Source organism: Prunus avium, chromosome 1 (genome assembly GCF_965620075.1).
Source record: "Prunus avium chromosome 1, drPruAviu1.hap1.1, whole genome shotgun sequence".
NCBI lineage: Eukaryota > Viridiplantae > Streptophyta > Magnoliopsida > Rosales > Rosaceae > Prunus > Prunus avium.
In genome coordinates this window covers 1915422-1934865 of record NC_142284.1, presented here as the reverse complement: position 1 = coordinate 1934865, position 19444 = coordinate 1915422, and the positions used below count along the sequence as shown (strand labels likewise).

General features: G+C 38.0%; 3 protein-coding genes across 14 annotated transcripts; 2 read left to right on the top strand and 1 right to left on the bottom strand.

Moving 5' to 3' along the window:
* Positions 1–439: 439 nt before the first annotated feature.
* Positions 440–7462, top strand: LOC110763564 (acylamino-acid-releasing enzyme-like). 12 transcript variants are annotated; one of them, XM_021966362.2, is made up of 18 exons: positions 440–635; positions 812–978; positions 1122–1280; positions 1390–1699; positions 1811–2032; positions 2135–2353; positions 3854–3992; positions 4135–4286; positions 4383–4465; positions 4555–4676; positions 4777–4855; positions 4956–5133; positions 5511–5571; positions 5734–5856; positions 6073–6270; positions 6472–6540; positions 6910–6986; positions 7117–7462. In XM_021966362.2, exons 1-18 carry the CDS (start codon positions 604–606, stop codon positions 7178–7180), a joined length of 2454 nt encoding a protein of 817 aa, XP_021822054.1. In that variant the 5' UTR covers positions 440–603; the 3' UTR covers positions 7181–7462. The 12 variants fall into 12 exon arrangements, with proteins under 12 accessions (XP_021822054.1, XP_021822055.1, XP_088103278.1 ...); XM_088247152.1 differs by having other exon boundaries at positions 446–635; positions 895–978; XM_088247151.1 differs by having other exon boundaries at positions 446–635; positions 895–978; positions 1105–1280.
* A 2483-nt stretch (positions 7463–9945) lies between these two features.
* LOC110763596 (Tetratricopeptide repeat (TPR)-like superfamily protein) lies at positions 9946–13206 on the top strand. Its single transcript, XM_021966418.2, has one exon. The coding sequence runs from the start codon at positions 10137–10139 to the stop codon at positions 12735–12737; it is 2601 nt and encodes an 866-aa protein (XP_021822110.1). The 5' UTR covers positions 9946–10136; the 3' UTR covers positions 12738–13206.
* Positions 13207–15015: 1809 nt separating this feature from the next.
* LOC110763569 (CBL-interacting serine/threonine-protein kinase 4-like) lies at positions 15016–16574 on the bottom strand. The gene has a single exon (XM_021966378.2). It carries the CDS (start codon positions 16503–16505, stop codon positions 15198–15200), a length of 1308 nt encoding a protein of 435 aa, XP_021822070.1. The 5' UTR covers positions 16506–16574; the 3' UTR covers positions 15016–15197.
* Between the last annotated feature and the right edge of the window lie 2870 nt (positions 16575–19444).

Here is a 19444-nt window from a genome sequence, read left to right as displayed (position 1 = left end):
TGTGGCTGAACTTTTCAGTTGTAACTTGCCAAAATTTTGCCGAATAAAACACGTACGTATTTTATTCGTATTTTTCCCATTACGTATTTTATTAACTATGAAAGAATGTGAGAGGCTAAGATTATTGCTTACTTGTTAACTTGTAACAGAAATGCAAGATTGTGATTTTACAATCTCTTTACTAACTATGAAAGAATTTGAGAGTCAATATTTAGTTAAGAATAATGTTACTCTTACCACATTTGTCTACCATATTCTCATAACATCTTATGTGGCAGATGAGATGTACAACCATATTTTACTCGTTAGTTAAATAGCGAGCGATTTGCCCATTTTGATCATATTTAACTGGGCAGATGCCTATTTTGTTCACATCTCACTTTTGGTATATACAATACAAAACTAGAGTCAAGTTGCCAACTTGCATATTTTATTTTTTGGTGAAATGAAATGCCAACATGAATATTTTGAAAACAATGAATCCAATGAAAGATTTCGCTGAACCCAATAGAAAAAGACAGTGGTCACCAGGGAAGAAGACGGTTGCTGAGCCAGATAGCTGGCTTGAACATGAGCCCAACTCTACCTTAACCAGACACAGAAATGTCTAAAAATGGGCAGTGCATGATTAAGCTGTAAGTGACATGGAGACCCTCTTGCTCTTTTCTCTCTACGTGAGCTCTCTCTTTCTCTCTCCCTCCTTTTTAGTTCCTGTGTGTTCTTCTTCCTTACATTCTGTTGACTTTTAGTCGCTGAATCTAGTTTTTGTGCTAAACTGCTTTGATGGTACATATATATATATGATAAAAAGTTTAAGAGGAGGGGAGGCTACCCATCCTGGGATCAGGGCATACCAAGGCCTCTTTGGTATTAGTCTTTTTTTGGTTTTCACAGATTACCAGCGGAACTCGAACCTATGCCTTAACAGTGAAGATAATGATCTTTACCAACTCAACAAACCCTCCCTCGTTGGCGATGGTATCTATATTTCAAGTTACTTACAGAATTCTTTCGGTTACAATTGCTACTGCACATTTCAGCTATATACTTTCTTTCTGTTGGTTGTTTTCTTCTTGTTGATCTTCCTTGCGATCTACTCTGTAGTAAAAGATTGTTAACAGTTTTAGCCATGGACGGTTCAAAAGCTGGTTCGTTTAAAGAGATGCCTCTGGGGATAGATGCAACAACTGAGGAAGAATATGCTTCCCAGTCTAGACTACTTCAAGAATTTACTGGTATTTCCAGCATTGATAAGGCATGGATATTTAAATCTGACAGCGGTACGATTTCTCATATTTCTAACATTCATGTCCTTACTTCACATACAAGCCGTTGAAAGCCAAAGACCCATTTCTGATGAAGATATTTGCACACAAAACTTTGTTATAGGAATTGGCTCCCAGGCAATGTTTTCAATTAGTCAACCAAATCTTTTGGCAAACAAAAGGAAGAAGTTCATTCTGACCTCTCATGTTTTAAGAGAAAGTAACAATTCTGTAAATTTCCAATGGGCCCCATTTCCTGTGGAGATGACAGGAGTCTCTGTGATGGTTCCATCACCATCTGGTGCAAAGCTTCTTGTAGTTCGGGATCCTGAAAAAGAATCTCCCTGTCAATTTGAAATTTGGGGTCGAGCTCAAGTGGAAAAAGAATTCCACATCCCCCAATCTGTTCATGGTTCAGTATATGCTGATGGATGGTAAATTAATCATGTGAATGCAGTTTTCCCAATGATTGCTGTATATGATATTTGATGTTATCCTGTGCACAAGATACTTTGTAGGAGAGTTCAAACTTTCAATGAATACAGGTTTCAGGGAATTTCTTGGAACTCTGATGAAACTCTCATTGCTTATGTTGCTGAGGAACCATGTCCTTCCAAGCCCACATTTACAGGACAGGGCTACAAGAATAGTACTTCCGCAGATAAGGACTTCGGTAACTGGACAGGTCAAGGGGATTGGAAGGAAGAGTGGGGGGAAACCTATGCTGGGAAACAGCAGGCTGCACTTTTTGTCATGAACATTAACAGGTCTAGGACAATTGGTTTACTTTTTATCAGTACCAAGATTAAAAGTAAGGGGAATTCTTCTTTAGATGGCCAACTTATTTTTAATTTCCCTATGCATTACAGTGGAGAGACACAAGCTGTTAAAGGAATTGAAAAGTCTTTGAATGTTGGTCAAGTTGTGTGGGCGCCACCGGTTAGAGGTTCACATCAATATTTGGTTTTTGTTGGGTGGTCAGAAGGTACCAGAAAGCTTGGTATCAAGTACTGCTTTAACAGGCCCTGTGCATTGTATGCGGTTAGGGCACCAAATTTTGAATCCGAAGCTGATGGACCTGAACTCAAGTGAGTTGCTTTGTGCAATGCTTATGTCCCTTTTTTGGACCCTTATTCTTGTAAATTGTTTTGTGAGGTTCGTTGTGCTTAGACATATCATATAACTATCAATTTCTTTAATTGTTTCAGAGATAGTTCAACTGAAGATTCTCCTGTGGTAAATCTAACTCAAAGCATAACTAGTGCTCTCTATCTGTTGTGAAAATGGACAAACACTTTCACTCACTCCCCTAATGATCTTGTTGTTGATGGACTTTGTGACACACACAAGGATGGATGAATCACACACACACACACTTAAGAAACCAACCAAGCACAAAGTGACACAAGTATTTTAGGGGTTCAGCAATTGCCTACATCCTCTTGGTGATCCCCTTGAGAAATTCACTAATGAAAGAATAAGTTACAACTTTGGTTTACAAAGAAACCCCCTTAGAACTCTATTCTCTCCCAAGCTCTCTTTTCTCTCTCACCCCTTGCTCAACACTTTGATACACTTGTGAACACTCTCACAACTCTTGGTGTTTCCCCCCTTTGGTGTCTAGACTACTCAAGACTCAACTCAGCTCTCTCTTGAACTGATTGCCCTCTCTCTCTTCCTCCCTTGGTGAGATAACCTCCCTTTGAACACAATAGCTCCCAGCTACTTGACAACTTTGAGATTAACCACACTTGCTGTCTTGCTTCCTCTTCCCTTTAATACACAAGCCTTTGGACTTAGGAGGAGGCTCCATCTTTTCCTCCCACGTTCTCCCCTTGGTTTCCAGATTTGGACCACAACTTGGGCAGAACAAAGGCTAGGCATTGACAGCTGCAACTTCAGCCACCCTATCTAGAGCTATAGGGTAGGTACTCTTTGAAACAAGTCAACTATCCTCATTCAATGGTGCTCCAGCTTTTCCAGCACCTTGCTAGACCTCCTAGAACCCATAACACACCTTAGAGGCCCGAGGGATTAGGTAGGGAACCAATACATGTGAAGGCCTCTTGAAAAACGCGTGGAAGAAAACAGCACAGCAGCCTGGCGACCGGTCGCCCGTTACTAGCGACCGGTCGCTTTACACTCTGACTGCAGGCGACCGGTCGCTTGCACCTTGCGACCAGTCGCTTTTCGCGACTTCCAGCTTCTCCTCCAGACTTCAAATCTGCTTCAAAATGACCGGTCGCAAATACCCAGCGACCGGTCGCTTCCTCCTTCACTTGCATACTTAATGTGAGCCATTTTTCCAACACTATCCACAGTTCAGGTAATGTTTTTTTTCCCCATCAGACATGTAAACTTCACAGGGGTCTATAACCTCATGCATTACTTAAATTGAGTCTCTGATATATCTCATTGGAGCTCTCTTTTTAGATTTTAGAGACTTGTCATTTTCTTCATGTCAAGGAGAATTCCTCTGGAAATGCTAGTCTAGATAGAACAGCGAATGGAAATTTTTCTAATTACTTCAAACATTAGCTAACAGATTGCTGATTGTATTCGAAACATGATGAATGTAAATTTTCCAGTCCAGATGGAAAATTCCTTTTGTTTTTATCTGCAAGAAGTGCTGTGGATTCTGGTGTACACTCTGCAACAGATTCTCTACACATAATAGATTGGCCGATGGATGGAGTACTGTCCTCATCTACAAAAATTGTTGATGTGGTGAGCTCTTCAAATTTTATCTTTTTGGTTTGAGTATGATCAAATTTTTATGAATCACACAACCTAATAATGGAAGATTTAGAACCTTGTATGAGTTTTGCTCCCTCTCTATATAACTTTACTTAATACACTTATTTTTTAGATTCCTGTTGTAATGTGTGCCGAGGATGGTTACTTCCCTGGGCTTTACTGTTCAAGTTTCCTTAGTAATCCATGGCTTTCTGATGGATGCACGATGATCTTATCCTCCGTCTGGGGCAGTTGTCAAGTCATACTTTCTGTGAATGTGTTGAGGTAACCATAGCGATCAGTCATCCGGATCTCTCTTGTATCTGCACACCTTTTGTTACCTTGTCCTCATTAACTCATGAAATTTATATGAAATTACAGTGGGGAAGTATTACGTATCAGTCCTACTGATTCAAATTTTTCATGGAATGTTCTTACACTGGACGGGGACAATATCATTGCTGGTAACATAAACTGCCTTGTTTAACTGATAACTGGATGAATATATTTACTGAAGTAGAACGAAGTTTCACTTCTTGTTTGATTTCTCAAGTGTCTAGCAGTCCAGTAGATGTACCTCATATCAAGTATGGTTATCTTGTTGATAAAGAAAGTAAAGATACTGCATGGAGTTGGTTAAATGTATCAAGGCCCACAAATGCATGCTCTGAGAAGGTCTGTCAATTTGCTTTTCTTAGTATCGTTATATTATTACTATGTGTCATGAATATCTTCAAAGCTTGCATTTTTTTTCTCAAAATTCTCCTTGCTACAGGTTGAATCTTTGATCTCATCTCTTCAATTTAGTATATTGAAGATTCCCATCAGGGATGTTTCTTATAGCCTGACAAAAGGTAATATAAGCCCTTTTTTTTTCTTTTCTTAGCCATTTTCTTTCTTTTGTCTTAAAAAGTAATTGATTTTGAAGTCCTCTATATGCTGAAAACCTTTCAGGTGCCACCAAACCTTTTGAAGCTATATTTGTATCTTCCAAAACTAAAAGAAGTGATCCATGTGACCCATTAATTGTATTACTTCATGGAGGACCGCATATTGTTTCATTGTCCAGCTTTTCAAAATCCTTAGCATTTCTCTCTTCAATTGGTTTCAACTTGTTAATTGTAAACTATAGGTAAGTTATGGCTCTCCTTTCTCCCTGCATTTCAATTTTCTTATCAGGGTCAGGGCTCCAAATTTCCAGCTAAAGCACTTGATGCTCAACCAAATTGTGCTCCAATTTTGTTGATCATATATGATGACATTGTCATATGGATGGGGAGAAAAAACAAACACATCATTTAAGATAGTTCCCTTCATTATTGACATGGTGTTGCTTCTGGCTGAAGGAAAAAAAAAAAAAAAAAAGACACGCTTTTGTTTGATGAAACAATGGGAGGGTTATAATACCCCAGTGAAAGAAAAGAGAACTAATAAGCATACTTTTTTTTCCTTTTTTCTTATCACCACCTTCTTGGCCTGCATTGCTCTGACATGCTAATTTTATCTCAGAGGTTCACTGGGGTTTGGTGAAGAAGCACTTCAGTCTCTTCCAGGGAACATTGGGTCCCAGGTGCTTATGCATATCTACCTTTAATCGTTTCATAGTAATCTTACTATTCTGTTATGCTAGCTGGTGTTTGCCTTAGAGATGCCTAATCTACCAAATGTGCGCTTAACTAGAGCCTTACCAAATGTGTTTTGAGACCCTGATCTCTTAGTTTCTTCTCTACAGGACGTGAATGATGTACTGGTGGCTATAGATCATGTCATTGACATGGGACTTGCCAGTCCATCAAAAATTGCAGTTCTTGGTGGTTCTCATGGTGGCTTTCTCACAACCCACTTGATTGGCCAGGTGTGGTAATTTGCAAAAAGCACGACTGTTTTAAGCATTTATAAGTATCTTCATGAACATTAGTGGTTTGGGGATTTCATTTGCATAGAGTTTTTTGTTTTTTGTTTTTAGGCATCTATAACTTATGCACGTCTGGTAGATGCTTTAGAAGGTGATATTTCATGTACTTTTAGGTATATTTAAGAATTTAATAATCTTGTAACTGAAATGCTGCAGGCACCAGATAAGTTTGCTGCGGCAGCAACAAGAAATCCTGCTTGTAACCTCGCATTGATGGTGGGCACGACAGACATCCCAGATTGGTGCTATGTGGAGGCCTATGGAAGTGAGGGTAAAAATACATTCACAGAAGCACCTTCAGCTGAGCATCTAACTCTCTTTCACAGGAAATCTCCTATTTCACATAGCTCCAAGGTATATGCTTAGATTGGGTCTTCTTTTTCTGTTACTATAATTTTGAGCCTGTTCTGGACTTTGAAACTAGCAGTATATTGGAATGGAAGGAAAATCTAAGAAAATAACTAAAACCAAAAAACAGTTAATATTGAGAGCGATATTATTTACTGAGGAGTCGTCTGCTACTTCTAACTTTTTTATTTTTGATGCTCTCTGCAGGTCAAAACACCAACCCTTTTTCTTTTGGGTGCTCAGGATGTTCGTCTTCCCGTTTTTACTGGATTGCAAGTAAGCTAATATGTTCCCCTCATAATGAACTACAAACTGAATACTTATCCTATCTTGATGGTTTGAAAACAATAACAAGTGCTTGGATAATTATTCTTCTTCGCTGCATTGCAGTAGAAAATTACTATTTTTCATCTTTTAAAGTGATTTCCTTTGTCCCCAAAGGGGTGGGAAGATTTTGATGCATCCACAGTTACCTAATCAAAATGATGCAAGTAGAAAAGTGATCTAGAACCGAGGCCTTTTGTGATAAAACCTCACACGCGGACTTTACAAGTGGTTAAGTTATCAATAGTATAGGTGTCAGCAGTAGTAGTGGGCCGCTGGTCTGTTTGTTGAAATCTTAACATGGATGTTTATTGTTTGTAGTATGCTCGGGCATTGAAGGAAAAAGGAGTTCCTGTCAAAGTCATTGTGTTTCCTAATGATACTCATGCAATTGAGAGGTAAAGTAAGCACATGATCCAAATGTGCTTCTGCATTGTAAACTTGTATTGTCTCAGTCACTACTACAATCAAGCTCATAAAACTTCATACTTGGTTTCATTTCAATCTGATTTGAAATCCTGTTTGCAGGCCACAATCCGACTTTGAGAGCTTTCTGAATATTGGTGTGTGGTTCAAGAAATATTTATCCTAAATGAGCTGGCATTTCTCTCCCCTGCTTTTACTGTACAAATCTTTAATGCAATATTGCTGTTTATTAAAGTTCCACCCAGTAGGTTTGATCCACTTATAACCAAACTCTTCACCTTGAACTTGTTGAAGGTGGCTAGCCATGCCTTTGTTCATCATGTATAATCTGCAATCTGGATGGCAAATATTTATGTTTTAGAAGCTAACATTATCGAAATCAATGTGGAAAGTTAAACTGTTATATATCTCGATTACGAATTATTGGGTTGATTAGTATGAGATTAAATTGCACCGTTTCCATAACATATAGTTTGACATTGCAACATTTTTTTTTTCTCTGATTACATCAAGACTCAAAGCTAAGGCCTAAACCTTTCCAACAACAATCATACTCATTCACCAAAATAACAACAATCGAACTCTTATTATTTCATAAAGACATAATAAATTAATAGATGATGAAATCATCAGTTCAGTCTTTATTCCACTGAAAGCAAACATCATACGTTTTGACATACAAGTTAAACCTACATGGACCATTTGGTACTATACTCCACCAACATTTGCTGCAATGCGGTGCATCTCTCGGGTTATCGTATATATCCAACCATTTAAATGTGTTTGGCCACTGAAAACTGCAGTAGAATTGTGTACTGAATATCCAGCTAGGTCGAAAATTGAATCCAAAGGAAGCGTGAGGAGGAAGCACTTGGACACCCCAATGCCGTCATCCTCTGATTTACAGTGAACTGTAAGGGTCAAGTTTCCACCCAAATCATTTGTGACTCTAACAAATCTTCGTTTTTATGAGCAGTGTTCCTTCGTCAGTGTCAGTGTGTCACATATGTTTATTCCAAACAACGAAAACAGCATTAGCAGCATCATTGCATTTCGAATGAACCAAGCCATGCTTGTTTAATCTTAGTTGGAAAACACACTAGAATGCAATGCATCAAGTTTTCTTATAGTCTAGAATGCATGCAGCTTTAAAAAGGTAACGGATGAGGTACATAGAACCAACCTGGTAACAATTTCCTGGGAATAAATGGAAAAACAGGTAAATAAGCGAATGCTAAATCGTTGTTCGCTCAACGTTCCATATATAACCTTGATAATTGAAAAGAAAATAACATAAACAATTTTTTATTAGATAAAACGACTAGGTACATTAAATCTGAATTTATTGTTGAAATTCAAGAAGGTTTCCAAATTAATTCCTACATCCATTACAATTAGATATCATGGAGATCTTTTCAAATTCGACGTGTGTCATTAGTTACAATCGAAATAAAAATTGTTTCCATATATTGACCCATACATTAATATAAAAAATGCAATAATGGCTTAGTTCTGAGTATCTTAGGGATAAATATATAAAATATTACACATAAGCTTGATTAGGTGAGCTTACTTAGTTGGATCATAGTCATCGGACTTTAATTGTAAAAATAAAATAATTAAAAAATGTATAGCCGAGCGGCTGTACTCCTGAAATATATTATTATATGTAACGCGTCTAGCCGCACGGCTATACTCCTGAAAAATATTATTATATGTAACGCGTATAGCCGATCGGCTATACTAATTAAAAATATTATTACATTAAAAGAGTATAGCCGCGCAGCTATACTGGGGTCCTTTTAAAAAAACATTATTTTCATTTATCGTAAGAGTAGTTTAGAGCATTATCCATTATTATTAGGCCCCTTTTGATTTTTTACTTTTTCAAAGTTATTACTCATATATATAGACAAAATTCACGTATTAATATATATTAAATAGAAATTAATAGTACTCGAGAGAATGAGATAGATTAAAGTCGTTTTCCCATGAAAAAAGAAAAAAGAAAAAAGTGGAACTCTTATATTGATTTGATGTGAAATTTCTTTCCCTTCAATATCTACTTTGCATATTTTGAAGCTAGCAAATTAATAACTATAAAGTATAAACTAATGGAAGTATGCCATGAAATTTCAAAATTGCTAGGGAAAAGAGAAGCTTTGAGCTCCAACTGTCACTTTGGGCTACTCAGAAATTGCCTAATCGTTAGGCGGGTCCTTTAAAATATATATATATATATATTAGTCACACAGCTATACTTTTGAAATATATTATTTTAATTGATGTGGTTGTCCACCTTATGTGGTAGATGAGGTAGACAACCACATCATTTAAAATTATTTAATATTTTATTTTCCTTTATGATTTATTAACACTTTAAAAAAAACTATTAATTAAACTTTCTTTATTAAAATACACTTAATTGATTTAATTGATGTGGCATATGATATGGATAAGCCACATCATGTGGTATAGAAATGTGGGATAAAAATATAGTAAGTATATCATTACTCAAATATAATAGCCCTGGACTAAATAATATTTTAGGGGTAATGCTAGATTTACCATATTTTTATACCACACTGTGTACCATCTATCTAATAAAGGTGGAGCCCACCAATAAAATGGGGCTCATCTCTATTAGAGGGGTGTAGTGGTAAAAAATGTGGTAAGCTTAGCATTTTCCATATTTCAGAGGACTAAATTATAGCTTGTACTACATTTAGCCCTATTAAATTGTTAAGTTTTGTAGGGTCTGTTATGATAATTTCACAAAGGAATATACAGTTGTCATTCACAAAAAATAATAGTAATAAAAGAATAATAATAGGTGTGCAAAGACATGTTTTGGGTGGATATAGAACCTGCATCTTGTTTTGATGGGTTGGGTTGGGTTGGGTCGACCCGAGTTTCGTATATGGATGATCCGAATTGTCCGACTGCCTTCAACTTTCTCCTATTTGATTTCTCTGCCCGTCCGCTTGAGCCTACCAAAGTTGATACTCTCCGAGTCTCTGCAAATTAATTACTCCAACAACGTTTGGAGGACTCTAACCATGTTATTATCACTTTCCTAATACTCAAGAAAAATATAGTATGTTTCAGTTTCTGTGAAAACAATGTTTGTGAAGCTCCAGTTGGACACCAGTTGCTTCCCCATTTTGGGTTCCATAAAAACCTCACCCAACATAAGGCATTCTCCATTAGACAAACTTGAACTAATAAACAAGGAGAGGAAACCCAGAGTGGTTCAGAGCCCCAATGGAGGAGGAGCGGTCAAGAAGGGTTTAAGTGAAGTTCATAGACCCACCCATGATAGATGTGGAAATGGTGCTGTTGTTCATGAGTTTGAGCAGAAGAAACACAGTTTTGTGGGCAACCCAGGTGGGGAAAAGAGGAAAATCACTAAGGGTAGTGGTGCTTATGTGAAAAGCAGGGATTTTGATGTTGAATTGAGGGCGGTGAATGGAAATGGAGTGGTGAAGAAAGTGCCTTCCAAGTGTTCGACGAAATGGGTCACTTATGGGGGTTGCATACCTGCAATTTTGAAGGCATTGGATGAAGTTGAGGATTTGGATAAGGCTTTGAAGCCATGGGAAGATAGGCTTACTAACAAGGAAAGGAGCATAATTTTGAAGGAGCAGGTGAGTTGGAAAAGGGCTTGGGAGATTTTTGAGTGGTTCAAGAGAAAGGACTTTTATGAATTGAATGTGATTCACTATAATATACTGCTTAGAATTCTTGGGAAGGCAAGGAAGTGGACCCATGTAGAGAATCTTTGGGATGAGATGAAGGTTAAAGGAATAGCGCCTATCAATTCGACTTATGGAACTTTGATTGATGTTTATAGTAAAGGTGGGCTGAAAGAAGAAGCACTTCTTTGGCTGGAGAAGATGAACAAACAAGGAATGAAACCTGATGAGGTTACTATGGGGATTGTCGTTCATTTGTATAAGAAAGCGGGAGAATTTCAAAAAGCTGAGGATTTTTTCGACAAATGGTCATTGAGCCTATCTTTTAGACAAGAGGGCACTACTACAACAGCTGCTGGTGGATTGGGGAGCTCTTTGCACTCTCATGTTTCTTTGAGCTCACATACATATAATGCATTGATTGACACGTATGGAAAGGCTGGCCAACTTAAAGAAGCGTCTGAAATATTTGCGACGATGCTTAGGGAAGGGATTGCTCCAACTACAGTGACTTTCAATACAATGATGCACATTTGCGGTAACCATGGCCAGCTAGAAGAAGTTGCTTCCCTTATGCAGAAGATGGAAGAGCTTCGATGCCCAGCGGACACGAGAACATATAATATTCTAATTTCGCTCCATGCAAAGCATGATAATATAGACATGGCGACAAAATACTTCACAAAGATGAAGGAGGCTCACCTTGAGCCAGACCATGTGAGTTACCGCATCCTTTTGTATGCATACTCATTAAGACACATGGTTACTGAAGCCGAAGATCTCATATCAGAGATGGATGAAAGGGGCCTTGAGATTGATGAATTCACTCAGTCAGCTCTGACTAGGATGTACATAGAAGCTGGGATGCTTGAGAAGTCATGGTTTTGGTTCATGAGGTTTCATCTTTCAGGGAAAATGAGTTCTGAGTGCTGTTCTGCTAATATTGATGCATATGGAGAGCGTGGGCATATTTTGGAAGCTGAGAAAGTTTTCGTTTGCTGTCAAGCAGTGAAGAAATTGAGTGTCCTTGAGTTTAACGTGATGATTAAAGCTTATGGGGTGGGGAAACATTATGGTAAAGCATGTGAGTTGTTTAATAGCATGGAGAGTCATGGTGTAGTTCCAGACAAATGTAGCTATAGTTCCCTCATACAAATTTTGGCTAGTGCTAATATGCCACATATAGCAAAACCCTATCTCAGGAAGATGCAGGAGGCAAGATTGGTAAGTGATTGTATCCCTTATTGTGCTGTGATCTCAAGCTTTGCAAAATTAGGACAATTGGAAATGGCAGAGGGACTATATAAAGAGATGGTTGGATTCAATGTTCAACCAGATGTTATTGTCTTTGGGGTGTTGATAAATGCTTTTGCTGATGTTGGCAGTGTTAAAGAAGCTCTCAGTTATGCTGATGCAATGAAAAAGGCAGGTTTTCCTGGGAACACGGTGATATACAACTCCTTGATCAAGCTCTATACTAAAGTTGGTTTTTTGAAAGAAGCAGAAGAAACATACAGACTTATTCAATCATCAGAGGATGGTCCTGCCATATATGCTTCAAATTGTATGATTGATCTTTATAGTGAGCAATCTATGGTTAAACCAGCAGAAGAAATCTTTGATGGCTTGAAGAGAAAGGGAAATGCAAATGAGTTTACATATGCAATGATGTTGTGCATGTATAAAAAAATGGGGAGGTTTGAGGAAGCCATTCAGATTGCAGAGCAGATGAGAGAACTGCGACTTTTAACTGATCTGTTGAGTTATAATAATGTGCTTGGGTTGTATGCGATGTATGGAAGATTCAAAGAGGTTGTGGAAACTTTCAAGGAAATGATGAGAGCTGCCATTCAACCTGATGATTGTACATTCAAATCACTTGGACTTGTTTTGGTGAAATCTGGTATTTCAAAGCAGGCTGTTGCGAAGCTGGAAGTGTCAGTGAAGAAGGATGCCCAGAGTGGTTTGCAAGCATGGATGTCAGCCCTCTATTCTGTTGTAAGAATGAGTGGAAGTAATTATGTGTAGATACCATCTCTGCATCCAGCGTTTTGAGTAATGACCATCTGATCCTGTGCTCCAATTTCTTGCTGATTTATGAAATTCAATGAGGAAACTGGGCTGTGGAACTTCAGTGTAGAAGTTTGCATGTTGTTGTATGTAAAGTTGCGCCCTACATAGTACATACCACTCAAAGGCACTGAGAAAGGAGGTGGAAATTTTTGACAGGAACACAACATAGATGGTCTGTCGTTTGACGGGAACAGGACGTGGATGACCCTGTATAGAGCTTATTGCCCAGCACAAGAATTGTATAGCCAACTTTACAGGAACAAGTCCTTGAGCCAAATTGAATATTTTGTAAAATCCTTGTATGACAAATTGTATCTCTTCATATATGGTTGTAATATGCAAGCAAGGTTCAAGTACCATGTAAGTTAACTCAAGGTCTCCTCTCATGCTTAATGCAGAACTTTCTCTACCTTTTTGTTTTTCACCTCTCAAGCACATAGAATACATATTTCCTTACAAAAGCATTTCTGTTTGAGAAGAGTGATAATATACTAAACTCACATACACTACACGAATACTAGGACTCGAACCTAGGATCTTGTATGGGGATTCAATTGCTCCAAAACACTATACTAGCGGGTCCCTTGTAAAGCATATACGTTTAGGAAGACGTATTCTGGACTTTGCTCTTTTTCAGTACTTTTAGTTTCTGAATTCACCCTTGGCAAAATTTACAAGCCCAGTATGTTAAATGTTGCTTGAATTAAACCAGTTCTAACGGGATAATGTAATTAAGGGTCCATTTGATTACCACTTCACTTTCATCCCACCACTTTTTTTTCGTCTCTCTTTTTCTCCATGTATTTCCCCTCTGTCATTAGGCAACAAAACAATAAAAATAAAAACTAAAAACCAAAAATGAAAAGATTACCAAATGGACTAGAAATTATAACCCATTCTTCATTAGTTCATTTCATTATCTATTTGCCAGGTCGCTTTGGTACAAAAATGCAGCTGTGCTAATGCAGAAGCTGATTTGATTTGATCATTTTCCTCTCTTTTTTTCTTCCAAAAACAAGGACAGTAAGTTCACATACTCAATAGGATGTTTGATTTCAAATCAGTAAAATGGAGAAGAAGACAACAATAATTGTTGAAACTATGCCAAATTATCAGAGTCACTTTTGTTATTCACACATCACAGGTCTCTCTGTACACCCACCCATTCATATTCATGTTTTGGTGGGGGTTGACAAGTTGACACCCAAACCACCTTTACCTTTTGGCTGACACTCCAAATAATAATAGTTTATTTTGAAAATATCTAACGATTATAGAAGCAGCTCGCACAGCAATACCAAAAAGTCCATAGAGCAACAGAAAACAGCATGGAGAAGGGCAGAAACAAACGCTTGCTTAATGCTCTTATGGTGTGTTTCAAAAGCTCAAGTTGGTGTAGGTGCTTTTTGTAGACAGTCAGCAGCTGTTAGCATCAATCAAGTATCTTCTGACGCTGAGAAGAATAATGCCCGTGAACCGCCTCTTGTTTTTCTCTTCTTCTGTTCTGTTCAGGCAACTTGCAACAAAGAAAGATAGAAAGTAGAACCAGCTGCCAAATTAGTGAATTATTTGTTGCACAGAAAACTTGGATATTTTTTTCAACTTCTTTTTGCGTTTTCAGATCTCTTTTTTTATATACAGTGGTATGTAAAAAGACAGCAACGATCAACATGTATGTGTGTATCTTTTCATATTTTCTTGTTCAGATTCATTTGCATGTCGTGTGTGGAAGATTTTTATGGATGCACAAGCAACAAATGTAATTCCAGTCAAAAAAGGGCAGGTTTGCTCAACAATCTACTTTTCTTGCAGGGCAAGGGTCACCAAAGCAAGCCTCATATTTTGTGACGAATACAATAATTTGTTTGCTAAAAAATAAAAAGGAGCGCCATGGAACACTCCACCTTTTCAACGATAATTTTAAGATTTATTTGAGTATTTGTTGGTTGATTGATATTATTGGGTAACTACTCTTAATCACTGCATATGCAATTAGTAGAATTAGTACCGGAACTACACGATCTTATGCTCCATTAGTAAGCACCTCAAATATGCTTCACAAATCCAATCTCAAGAAATTCATATGCTACCTAACACTTTTTAATCATTGGATTAACCAATTCACTTATTTATTTAATAATAGAATTTAGATTGATTTAGATTTTGTGAATCATCGTTGGATCTATTTCGTATGCGATATGACTTCCAACCATAGATGAACTCCTTGCAAAGATGAAACTAATTTTGATTAATCATATATTAGTACCAGTAACCACTAATCAAAGCAACATCTCAAGTTTTGATCCAATGTACAAATTCTAAACTCAAAACCCAACTCAACTAATATAACACAAAACCTAAATAATGTAAAACTTATGTCGTACCCTTAATTAGATCCAAATAATGCACACATAATCAAACGACGACGTTAAGCCACGAAACGACAAAGTCCTGCAACCCAGCTCTCAACTCCTCCCAAAGCCTAACCTCCTGATCAAGCTCGACCCCGCCACCCTCCGCCATTTTCACTTCCACCAACACCAAACTCAGCGCAACCTCCTTCACCTCAACCGCCATAACCACCTTCGTCATCACCCCCTTCCCTCGTTTCCCCAACCCTACATTCACACCGCTCTTCCCTTTCTCCACTTTATACCCTAACCTCTCCCCAACTTCCGCCACCTTTTCCACCACCGTCTCCGCCTCCGCCTCAGCCGTGAACCGCCTCTCCATCCGGCTATCCACCTCGAAGAGCCCCGACAGATCCAATCCCGAAGACATCGAGATTATATCAAATGCATTCATCCCGCACGGTACGACGTCGCATTTCGACTTCTCCTCCTCCGGTTCGAAAGCGCCCGTCAGCCCCAAATCCATCGATTTTTTAAACCACGCCTTCTCCATCAGCGCCTCGATCCCCAACCTCGTGTTCGGGTTCGGGTCGAGCAGTTGGTATATGATCCGACCTGCCGGCTTCGAAATCCAACCCGGAATCTCGTACTCTCGCCTCTGAACCTTCTTGTACATGGCAGCCAAATTGCTGTCTTCGAACGGTAGGCGCCCAGCGAGCAAGACGAAGAGGATAACACCGCAGGACCACGCGTCGGCTTTGGAGCCGTCGTAGCCGCGCCGGTAAACCACCTCGGGCGCCGTGTACGCGGGGGTTCCGCAGGCCGTCTGCAGCAGGCCGTTTTTGAGCTGATCGGGCAAGGCCGAGAGCCCGAAATCCGAGACTTTTAAGTTCCCGTTCTTGTCGAGCAGAAGGTTCTGGGGCTTCACGTCGCGGTGAGCGACGCCGTTCTGGTGGCAGAAGTGCAGGGCCGAGACGAGCTGCTGGAAGTACCGGCGGGACAGGGACTCCGGCAATTTACCGTGGCGCGATATTTTGGCGAATAACTCGCCGCCGGTGGCGAGCTCGACGACGAGGTAGATTTTGGACTTGGTGGCGAGGACCTCGTGGATTTTGAGGATGTTGGGGTGGTGGTGGAGGCGGCGCATGGCGGAGATTTCTCGGAGGATCCGAGGCTCCATGACGGCGTCGATTTGGGTTTTGTCGATGATTTTGATGGCGACGGCGGTATTGTCCACGAGGGATTGGGCCTTGTAGACCTTGGCGAAGCTTCCCCGGCCCAATATCCGGCCCAATTGGTATTTGCCGAGGAGGGTGGTGGTGGTGGTGGCGGCGGTGGAAGGTGGAGGGGTTTGTGGAACCCCTTGGTCCATGGCTCGTAGGTTGGAGAAAGCTAAAAGCAGCAGCAGCAACCTAGAGACTGTTGAGGACAAGGGCTGATGCGGTTTCGGTGTTGGCTTTTATAGCATATTGTTTATGAGCCTGCTAGTTGGCCTTCTACTGTCAAAAATTTTATTTCCCATACTACCCTTGTATTTTTTGTTTTGATTTTTGTACTTGTAGTGACTACAACTTTAATTAGAAAAAATACGTGTTTGAGGGTCAATTGAATTTTCACGCAAGTAAAATTTGACCAGATAGATATGATATCTGAGGGCCTGTTTAGTATTCAATTTGTATCCAACTTTTTAAACTCAAAAACATAATTTGAGTCCAAAACAAAGAAAACCTGTTTGGTAACCCTATTTTTAAAAACTCAAACTCAAGAACAACTAAAAAACATCCCAATTATTCAAAACAAAAAAAATCTGTTTTTTAAGTTTTTTTTTTAACAACCCACAAGTTCTCAAATTTTAAGATTTGAAATAGTTTTCAAATTGCATACCAAACAAGTTTTTGAATCTTAAAAATAGATTTAAAAACTCATTGTTTTAAAGAAAAATCAAAGTTTTTGAGTTTCCTATTTGAATAGAATACCAAACGCAACCTTGAGATTTTTTTCGTGTATTTAACACTTTGCACATCTTTGTGAGTTTATTTTTCTCCCTTAGGATTTGTATCCTATGTTGTACGAACACTTGAATTTGTATCCCATAAACATGATCATTTTCTTTATTTAATATATATATATATCATTATTATAATTTATTTTTTTAATTGTTGTGTCCTAATCGTGTCCGTGTTCTAGTTTTTTGATATTTTCCATATCCCTGTATTCCCGTGTCGCGTATTTGTGTCCCCATAGTCATATCCGTGCAACATAATTTGTATATGTATTTTGATATCATCACCCAAAAGCGTATATGATATATATATATTCAGAGTCGGCATTTATTCCATATATGTGCAAATACATGTTTATTAGATTCCATGTCACGCTTAGTTAGGTAGTTATAGATATCCTCTCCAAGTCATACTTATATGAGGATGAACTATTTTTTCTCACCAACCAACCTTTAGTCTATTGTTTCTCCTGGTTTAGATTCAGATATAAGATTTAACTCACATAAATACAAAGACGATATATATTTGTGATGAAGTCAATACCTAATTATAGTTAACTCTATTTGCAACGATGAATTTTGTTATGAGTGCGTTAGTTCGTTTTAAAAGTATCTTTGTAAATATCCAATTGGTTGTCGAACAAAAACTCTACCAAAATTAAAACCTTTTTATGGTAACCGCCACGGAATGCTGCCATAAACAATGACGTACATGCTTACAATGTTAATACGCGAAAACAATTAAATACGCTGTAAACAAACAGAAGAAATGGGTATTATCTTTTGTCATTAGGTACATACGAAAGTGGGCAATTGGGAATGCAGAAGGAACTTTCTTTTGTAACTTTCTATCGTTCCAAGTTGTGGAAGGGTCAGAAACATGATTTGAAAACAAAGGCATCAAGGTGAAAAGTATTTCCACTACCAATTAAGAATATAATGCTAATAAACTAATCAGTGTGCGACAAATGAGATGGCCCCATGCTTAAAGCCTTAAACAAAAGTGTAATTATATATCACTCTCTTTTCAAAGCAAAGCATCTTTTATTTATTTATTTTTTTAAAATTTTCTATAGTAACGGGTAATTATATGACAGACTGTAAAATGAAAGGCACCAGCTTCAACAATAAACACGCATAATACATAAGATTAGATCATAATCATAATTATTAATTAATTAATTAATGGAGTGATATGATATGGGAGCAACTTGGCCCCCTCTGATATGATAAGTCAAATTAGGAGGTAATACGACCATTCGTTGTGTCGTTTTCTTGCAAAAGTTCACGGGGTTGGTTCACTTCTGCCTGCCTGCCTGGTGCCTGCTCTCAACTTGCGTGGTCAAATTCACATGTATGTATAATTGGAAAAGGGTATTTAGGTAATTTACCCAGGTACAGGAACACACTTTCTCTCAAAGTCTGCACGGCTATGAATTTGGGCACGTTGGGATTACCTGCCAACGACTTATCTCCTGCTCCGTCCCTCGCCACTGGGGTTGAAGGAGGTTGTTGCCGCATTATTGTCTTTGCCTTGCAAAATATCATCTATATATATAAAACACTTTTTTTTTTCCATATTGTTTTCATGTTTTCCTTTTCTATTTACTTGATGGGTTGTGTTATGATTTGTATATTTTCTTTGACTTTTTATGTTGTTGAGAAATTAGGGGATTGCATTTATAATTTAGTTAAAAAAATCATTAGTCACAAATGACCATTACAATAACGAAACAATCTAACATCAAAATTAAAGACAATATAGGGGCTCTTCCACTAACGATTACGTCGGATCGAAGAAACTCTGACATAGGCATTCCTATTAAGAGTGCAAACTCAGAACAATCAAAATAAATAAAGCTTGAAAAAATCAAGCCATAACAATACAAATATATGAGATTCAACATTTTGTTTGTTTATTTAAATCCTAGCTCATTTTATTCAAAACTAATATCATTTCATTTACAACCAATTTATTTCAATGTAATATAATATTAAAAGCTCCAATTGACCATTTGACCCCAAAGTAGTGAGTCCGTCATCTTAGGGCTCGTTTGGTTAAAGGTTTAGAAACTTGGAAATGAGTTTCAAATTACATTTTCTAGTCCTCATTTCTCAGCGCTCCCAAATATGGGAATGAACATTCTTCATTTTCAAACATGGAAAGTTAATTCCCAAGAAGTTCAATCCGTGAACCAAACGAGCCCTTACATTAAAGTTTGAATTTCCTCTAATAAATTATTAATTTAAAATAATATAGACTGTGGATGCTAAAAAAATAAAAAAATAAAAACCTCATTCATACATTT